At 36.8% G+C, this 9,606-nt stretch overlaps 1 protein-coding gene across 3 annotated transcripts in view; it reads left to right on the forward strand.

Annotated features, from left to right (window-relative positions):
- Nucleotides 1–7,570, forward strand: part of LOC131160260 (DNA (cytosine-5)-methyltransferase CMT2-like) — a 78,601-nt gene extending 71,031 nt beyond the window's left edge. For all 3 annotated transcript variants that reach the window (XM_058115717.1, XM_058115719.1, XM_058115718.1), the window contains exon 21: nt 7,297–7,570. In XM_058115717.1, the coding sequence (XP_057971700.1) occupies nt 7,297–7,465 (169 nt within the window). In that variant the 3' untranslated portion in view covers nt 7,466–7,570. The remainder of the gene's footprint in view (nt 1–7,296) is intronic.
- The last annotated feature ends 2,036 nt before the right edge of the window (nt 7,571–9,606 follow it).

Consider the following 9,606-nt stretch of genomic DNA (forward strand, 5'->3'; position numbering starts at 1 on the left):
GATTTCCATGATTTGAGTTGGATCAATGGGCATTAAGATGATCTCTGTTTAATCTACTTAATAGGACTTAAAATGTGTGTGTGTGTGTGTGTATTACATTATGTAGATGATCAAAATTATTTTAACTACTTTGAGACATCTCACCATCAAGTAATGGTAATTGAAGCAGGCCTCCATTTTCAGTGATACCCTTATCTATTGGTCCAATTTTATAATTATAATTGTTGTTGAGTTATTAAATTACCACTTTACTAAAAGCTTAAGTTGTTAGGTTGTGGGCCAATGTATATCAAGCTTTAAACCTCCCCTGCTTGTGCAGCCCAATTGCACATGGGGATATTAACAAAGGAGACACCCTTATAGAAAATAAGATAATTTTTTACCACCACATATTAAATGCAGACAAGAAGACTAGAAACCAAGACTTCTTGGTATCCATCGTTTTGATACCATCTTAGATTACGACTTTAAGCTGTTAGGTCGTGGACCAACACCCAAAACTATAGATCAAGCTTTTTAACAATCATTGTTGTTGTTGTTAATATCCTGTTTGACTAATCTATGTGATGACCGATAGTAAGAGATTTTGATCAAACCACAATAAGGAATAAATGGCAGCAGGCAAGGTGCAGAAAAGTTGGAAATTGCATTAGAATGGGATTAATTCTGAGATTTATGGTTGGGTGTGTGTGTGTTTCTATATATATATTTCATAAATTGATAGTAAAAAAAAAAATCATTAATAGGGAAAGAATATACAATAGGGAAAATAAGACATCTCCCCTAGAAAATTCTGGGACAAACTAGAAGGAAAACACTGAAAACAACAAATAAAAATAAAATATCAACCCGTTGTGTTTCTTTAATCTCTTTGTGAGACTGGAAAACTAGGACCCCTTAAAGACCTTAAACTGACACAGCATGCAAAGAAGCCATATACAGAATCTTTTCCTACACTAGCAACCAGTTTAACTTTTTTCCCAGAAAAGATCCGTGCATTTCACTCCAACCATAATCCCCAAAAAATTGTGAAAATGCCACATTTCCACAAAGCTGCCCTATCCTTCCTTCATTCAAAACATGCAAAAGGAGCTAACAAGTCTTCCATTGAAATAGGACAGACCCAGCTCTCACCCAAATACCCTGAATAATTTACTCTAAATCCTCCAAGCAAATTCACAATGCAAAAGAAGATGAGAAACTGTCTCAAATTCTTACAACAGAGTACATTGACATATGGAGAGAAGCCTTTAAAGGTCTCTTGATCTGAAACTAGTTTGGGGGTATCTTAGCCTTCCAAATAATAGAAGAGAGAGGAAATGAAAAATTGGAATGGGTTAAGAATTCAAAAAATGATTTGCAAAATACACCCCTGAATGATCTAACGACCAAGAACGAGAATCCCTCCCCAAAGAAAGATTACAATTATTCAATAAGGACAATAAGGATAACAACTCCACCAACTCCCTGTCATTAATAGATCTCCTGACATGGAGATTGCAAGAAACCTAAGGAGTACTCAAATTGCTAGTAGAGAAAGAAATGACACTATTCGACCCTAATCTTAATCAAAAAAGACAATGGAAAGTTGCGTATAGTACATCATTCCCTAACTATGGGAGTGATATTCCGTGGAAAAAAGACTTAAAAAGGATTAGATATTACTACCCATATCAATAAGGTGTATCTTTCTTTTTGAGAGTCTTCCCATAAGAACTCCACAGTTAAGCGTGCTTGGCTTGGAGTAATCTTGCGATGGGTCACCTTATGAGAAGTTTTCTCAAGAAGTGTGTGAGTAAGGACAAAACACACTGAAAAGGACACGTGTTGGTCTGTGGGGCCAGTCATTAATCCGATAAGGCTCGCCCCCCTATTGTCTAGTCTAGGTGGAGAAGAGACGCAGTGCTCCCTGGTAGACCCAGGTTGGGGCGTTACAAAATGGTATCAGAAAAATTATCCAATCGGAAGTGTGATGAGATTCACATCGCCTGGGTTTGGAAATGTGGGTTCACAACGAGGATACTGCATTCTATAAGTGGGGGAGAATGTGATATCCCATGGAAGAAAGGCTTAAAAAGAATTAGATGTTACTACCCATATCAACAAGGTGCACCTTTCTTTTCAAGAGTCTTCCCATAAGAACTTCACGGTTAAGCATGCTTGGCTTGGAGTAATCTTGAGATGGGTCACCTTCTGAGAAGTTTTTTCAGGAAGTGTGTAAGTGAGGATAAAACACACTGAAAATGACACGTGTTGGTCTGTGGGGCCAGTCATTAGTCCGATAAAGCCTATCCCCCCTATTGTTTGGTCCAGGTGGAGGAGGAGAGATGCAGTGCTCCCTGACAAACTCAGGTTGGGGTGTTGCAAAATGGTATCAGAGAAATTACCCAGCCGGAAGTGTGAAGAGATTCACATCGCCTGGATTTGGAAATGTTGGTTCGCAACGAGGATGCTGCATTCTGTAAGTGGGGGAGAAAGTGATATCCCATGGAAGAAATACTTAAAAAGAATTAGATGTTGCTACCCATATCAACAAGGTGTACATTTCTTTTCCTGAGTCTTCCCATAAGAACTTCACGGTTAAACATGCTTGGCTTGGAGTAATCTTGCGATGGGTCACCTTATGAGAAGTTTTCTCAGGAAGTGTGTGAGTGAGGACAAAACACACCGAAAAGGACACATGTTGGTTTGTGGGGCTAGTCATTAGTCCGATAAGGCCTGCCCCCCCTGCTGTTTGGTTTAGGTGGAGGAGGAGAGATGCAGTGCTCCCTGGCAAACCCAGGTTGGGGTGTTACAAAATGGTATCAGAGAAATTACCCAGCCGGAAGTGTGAAGAGATTCACATTGCCTGGGTTTGGAAATGTTGGTTCACAATGAGGACGTTACGTTCTGTAAGTGGGGGAGAATGTGATACCCCATGGAAGAAAGATTTAAAAAGGATTAGATGTTACTACCCATATCAATAAAGTGCACATTTCTTTTCGGGAGCCCTCCCATAAGAGCTCTACGGTTAAGCATGCTTGGCTTGGAATAATCTTGGGATGGGTGATCTTCTGAGAAGTTTTCCCAGGAAGTGTGTGAGTGAGGACAAAACACATTGAAAAGGACACATGTTGGTCTGTGGGGCCAGTCATTAGTCCGATAAGGCCTACCCCCCTGTTGTCTGGTTTAGGTGGAGGAGGAGAGACGCAGTGCTCCCTGACAAACCCAAGTTGGGGAGTTACAATGGGTCTTCCCAAAAACAAATCCGAGAACCCCCAGCCTCCATTGCCAACCTCAAAATGTGAGGACTGAATAACAAATAAATTTGAAAATAGGCCTCCATGGACTTCCCTGGGGACATCTTAAACTAGTATCATATCTGAACAATTCTTGTTCAACCCAAACTTACTTCTTATTACTCTCTGAAAAAGGAAAGAATCTTTTAGGGTTAAACGCCATAACTGTTTACAGCAGTGTTTTTAGACACCAACTTACCAAGACCCGGCCTCACCCTCATCCCCTTTCCTTCTTAGACCTATAGACCTAATCTCAGCTCACTAAGTGGTCCCTATGACTCCCCACACCACACCAGAAGAAATCTATCATAATTCTCTCAAGCTTGCTAGCAATCCCTATTGGAATCTTAGAAGCAAATAAGAAATACAAATGAAAACTAAACAGACAAGCTTGAATAAGAGTGATTCTACCCCCAAGAGAGAAAAGAGCCCCCTTCCAACCATCTAATCTCTTTGTAACTCTTTCCAATTACCAGATTCTAAAAATCCACAGCTCTAGGATTACCCCTCAAGGAACCCCTATACAGATCAAATGCCACCTCAATATACCACACTCCATGTTAGAAGCCCACTCACTAGCGCGCTCAACAGGCACATTTATAGCTGCTAAACCACTCTTCCCCATTTTAATTTTAAGCTTAGGCACCCTCTCAAAAATTTTGAGAATACCCAAAGATTCTCCTGAAAGAAGGGCTACAATCATCTAGAAAGAAAATGGTGTCATCAACAAACTAAAATGAGAAACCACCACTCTCTCGCCACTTCTAACCCACCAACCCCCTCTCCACACCCCTATCCATCGTCTTACTCAATACATCAGATACTAAGACAAACAATAAGGGGGACAAAAGGTCTTATTGTATAATTCCCATTGAAGCACTAAACTAGGATTTGGGTTCACCATTCAAAATCACAGAAAACCACACACTAGATTAGACAAACAACCCCTAATACATTGATGCCATCACTCACCAAAGCCCTTTCTTGCAAAGAGTTTATCCAAAAACACTAACTCACACTATCATAAGCTTTCCCAAAATCCATTTTGAAAATGAACCCCCTCTTCTTATTCCTACAAACATCCTCCACTGCCTCTTTAGCCACATTAGAATAGCATCCACAATTTGCCACCCACCTACGCACGCCCCCCCCCCCCCCCCCCCCCAAAACCACCTAGAGAGAGCCTCATTGAGCACCACACTCAACCTATTAGCTAAAATTTTAGTGATAATCTTACACACTAGAGACTAGACTAATAGACCTAGAATTCTTACCTTGATGGATATGGATTTCTTAGGAACCAAAGCTATAAAGGAGGAATTAATGCTCTTCCATAAGGACCCATTCCTATAAAAATTGGTAAAAACTTTCAACAAATCACCTCCCAAAAATCTTGAAAGAAAGAAATATTAAAACCATTTGGACCCAAGGCCTCATCCTTTTCCATCCCAAAAACCACCCCCTACACTTCTTCCTCATTGAAAGGTCTCTCTAACTAACGCATCTATTCTTTGGTGAAATGTTTTTCTCTTATCACAAGTCTTGTGATATATAACATGTACAAATGAACATCCTTGAGCAAGGAATCCCCATTTGAATGATTCACAATTCCTATTAGTATTCATGCTGAAACTGACAATGTCTTTTTTTTGTTTTGAAAATCCAAGAAATTCTAGGAGTTGGATAGGACTTTGTGATACTTTTATCATCCTTTTAGGGTCAGAGAAGGGCAATAACTCGTTTTTAAAACAAGCATTCTTAAGACCAATGAAAGAGTATGGCAATTCCGGTGAACAGCGGCCGTAACTATAACAGTCTTAAGGTAGCGAAATTCCTTGTCAAGTAAGTTCCAACTTGCACGAAAGGTGTAACGATCTTGTCAAGTAAATTCCTTGTCAAGTAAGTAAATACTGAATGGTCAGCATAACATTGCTTAAGACATTCTTGATCTTGATATTTGAGTAGAATAGTGGCCAATCAAGATTCACAGAAACAGAATCAAAACCCATTTAGAATTTGAGCTACTAAAAAACAAGCAGGGTGTGGAGATCAGAGGAACAGAACATAGCAGAAGCTGGCAGTAGTGTATGCCACAAACTTTTGAAGAAGATTACAAAAATATTGCTTAGGACTCCAGAAACACATCACACACCACAACACTCATGAAAAGCCATCCAAACCCGACTGTAGCCCTGTTAGACACTTCATCAAACAGATTATAGTCACCAACTTAGTCAGCCGATTATGCTTAAATCATATAAGAAAATCCCTTTTTCTTGATGTCATCAATCCAACTGGTATCACATACTGCAGCAATCACACAAGCAGCAACCAAGATGACTGCAACCACACAGACACAGCTATGAACCTCTCTGCTACCAGAGCCTTTTCAATAATAAACAAAAGGTGAAAACTATAAGATTTAATCACATTTAATCCGCTTTCATACCACATTACAAACCAAAGTCTGATAATATTAATAAAACACATGATGATGATGAAGAAGGGAGGGGGAGAAACGGAGAAGGGAGAGAGAGAAGTAATGTAGAGGAGGAACAGAGAAGATTGTCCAGCATGAATTTCCTGCTGCCTTCGCGAAGAAATATAATAAATATTCTGTAGCATGCTGTACAAGGTCAAAAAAACCCCTTACGCTTATAAATGACTATATACCAAAAGCACACTTACAGCAACATTATTTCCAACACCAATGACCTACCATTTAAACAAACAAGTGTGTAAAGCATTTTTACCAGAATTTCACAAGAATATAAATAACATAAGTCTGGTATGTTTCCCCCATTGGGCTGCATCGAATTCTTAGTTCCTAGGCAAACCAAATGAAGATTAAAGATACCTAACTCAATTATCAGCTTCATGATTTTTCTAACTATTTCTTGAAATTCTTAAAGCCAGTTTGAATCAAGGATTTTGCTTGGAGAAAGAAAAGGAAAGAAAAATTAAAAAGAAATTCATTTTCTACTATATTTTCTTTCTATATTAAAATACCTTTAAAAATGAAAAAAAAAAAGTTCTAAAATGATTAAAAATTAAGAAAAACTAAATTTTAAGGAAATGTAAAATAAAATTTTATTTGTTGGTTTGGTGTATATATATATTTCTCACTTTTCTTGATAACCAAATATAAAATGGTGAAATTCTTCCTATTTTTCTTTCCTTTTCCTAATGTTTTCTAAGTTTCAAACAAGGTGTTGAGCTTTCTACATATTTTTCTCTCCTGTCTCTTAAGGTTGCCGTTTACAATAACTAAGTCACAGTGTGTTGCTTGTGAAAGAAGCAAAAAGAACTATTAAATACTTGATTGAAAAGTTTAAGCTTAAGATATGTAGAAACTAGCAAGTTTCATGCTCAAATATATGATGGTGCTAACTTTTCTTGTGTTTTGACCCTGTATCTTTCTCTTTTACTGATATTAACCTCCATACTTTGATACTTTCATCTAAGTCTCCTGCTGCATTTGAATTTAGATTGCACTCCTATACTTGTTAAATCAAAAAAATATACACTCAAATTATTGCTTTAGAATAAAAGGACAGCTTTACTAAATATACATTGACAGAAATTTTAAGGAAAAGTCATCAACTATTTCAATTATGCAATATAATGTGGTTTGGCCACTTTGGTGCTATCGCAATTAGTGATGGATTGAAATATGAACTAACTTACCAGAATTTGGTTGATGCAACTAATCCAACACGTCCTGCAGGTGGTGAGGGATAAATGGCATGTCTTACAAACATTTTGTTAATTTTTATTTTCAATCCTGAAAAATGTTAATTTTGACAAATATATCACTTTTGGAATGTTTGTATTTTTAGGTTTGAAAAGTTAAAAAGTGAGCTATTTTATATTGGAGAACATATTTACTTCTAAAGCAAGATTTACACTTATCCTCTTATGTTGCAAATCTGTGAAATTTGACTCCCAATGAAATGCTTTTATCCGCTTCTGTTACACTAGTCTGTTTTAACATATGACTGCTTGTGTATCCTGGCAGATACTGTCAGATAGGAAATGCAGTTGCAATTCCAGTTGCAAGAGCTTTAGGATATGCACTGGGGATGGCAGTACAGAAACTGAGTGGAGACGAACCTCTCATGACCCTCCCACCTAAGTTCTCCCATTCCACAACTCTTCAGTTGTTGCAATCTTCTCATGAGATTTAGTGTAAGTTAATTTCCTTCTTTGTTTCACTTTTTTTCTTGTTCACAACATGTACAAGAGATGGTTCAGCGAATATTTAAAATAAAACAGGAATGCACATTTATCTTTCGGCTTGTCTCCCTTCAATTCATTGAAGCATTCATTGAATTATAATAAGAAAACAACTATTTAATATTTTTTAAAAATTTTACACAATTTTGTATGGCCGTGTTTTCCAACCATTTATCCACATTTTGCTTTAATTTACTGAACCATATATGTAGCTCATTTGATGATCACCATATATGTGTGTGTGTATCAATGTTTTAAAAGCTCAATCGAGGTTTGCCTCAAGGCAAGGCATGCCTAAAATGCATTGAGGCTCAATCTAAAAAAACTAGATTTGGAAATGGCTAATGCATTACATGTTGAGGCTTACGCATTTGTGTAAAAGACATGCCTTCTAAATTCAAGTTAGCAATTTTTGAATGGTCAACAAGTAGCTTACAAATTATATCTTTTTTTTTATATATTATATTTTTTATTTTCTTCATTTTTCTTTAATTTTTTCAAAGATATATAATTTATTTATATATTTTTATTTGAAATAAAATTCTCAAAAGGCTTAGGCCCAGCCCTTAAGCCTTCGCATCTTAAGGGTTAAAACAACTTGCGTTGCACCTTCACCTTGCAAAACATTGAGTGTGTATTGATGCATATGGATGCATACATGCCTGTGTTGGTGCATGTGAACCTTCATTTGTTATTTTAACTGATATTGGATAATACCATCTTCAAAAGTTTGAAGAGTCATTTCTAGGTCTTTTTCCTTTTAGTTGTTTCTAACCTTTTGGGCAAGTGTTAATCCATCTTAAGTATCCTTTTCCTTCATTTTTTAGCGGCATTAGTTTTATCTTCTTAGTAAATTGATCATTTAGCATAGTTAAAAGTTGACTATTGGATATGTTGTGCTTGATTTATGAAATGAATTAGTGTTATTCTAATCAAATAAACGTATAGAAGTTGGTGTAATTCTTATTACATGGGATAGAATAAAAAAAAAATATGTGAAATTTGATTTCATATTGAGTGAATATTGTATTGCTATTAGTTGTTATAAGCCTAGTATCACAGACCCCCAATTTAAACTTAATTAACGGGCTGTGTAGCAATCGTTGAGGCTCTCCCTCAACCGAGTCAGCCAATAACTACACGTTCAATCCGGCTGTCATGAACACTAGAGAGGTTTTCGGAAGCCATTTATAGTTACAAAATATCAATTCCAACAATAATGAATTCATGAAGACAAGCGACCTTCATACTCAATGATATGTGAAACTAGTTATTATATTCAATCAACAAGATAACCACACAAGTCATCTTCCGAGTAATTCAATATCCAGTATAAAAATCCCTAGTAGATGGAGGTGACACCATCTCTCTTCCCATTTGATCAAGATCACACTGTCAAGCCCTAACATTCTCCCCCACGTACTCTATCGACAACCTTGTCGAAGTGTTTGTAAGAAGACTAGCCACTCGTTGTTGATGACCTTCATCATTAACTACATGTCTACCAAGTTATACTCTACATATTTAGTCTCTACTGTATATGATTCATCCATGGTATGAGGTAACCATGAATACTCACTTGCAAAGAGCTGAAAAGGGACACAAACTTATCCAATGTGTGAGCTTACGATGACTACTGACTTGCAAATAGATAAAAAGATAAACGACTCATCCACTATTCGAGTTGACTACAACTACTGACTGTTAAAGAGCTAAAAGGGATATGACTCATCGACTATGTGGGATAACAATGACAACTAACAGGTAAGGATCTGAAAAAGGATACGACTCATTGACTATGTGAGATAACTACGACAATTGACGAGTAAAGAAACAAAAAGGTATATGATTCATCCACTCCAGTTAGCTGTCTTTTGGGTACTAAAATTTACTGAATCTCGTATCATACTATCGTTCAAATCAACAGAGGCTTGCAATTATCTATCTTAACTTGGTTAGAGCATGCAATGTTCACCCTGTAATGACCAGCTTAGTTTCCATATATATATATATATATATATATATATATATATATATTTATAATACAATAAAACCAGTATAACACATCTAGCAGATCATGATTAACCTGAAC

This window comes from Malania oleifera, chromosome 7, assembly GCF_029873635.1.
Source record: "Malania oleifera isolate guangnan ecotype guangnan chromosome 7, ASM2987363v1, whole genome shotgun sequence".
Taxonomy (NCBI): Eukaryota; Viridiplantae; Streptophyta; class Magnoliopsida; order Santalales; family Ximeniaceae; genus Malania; species Malania oleifera.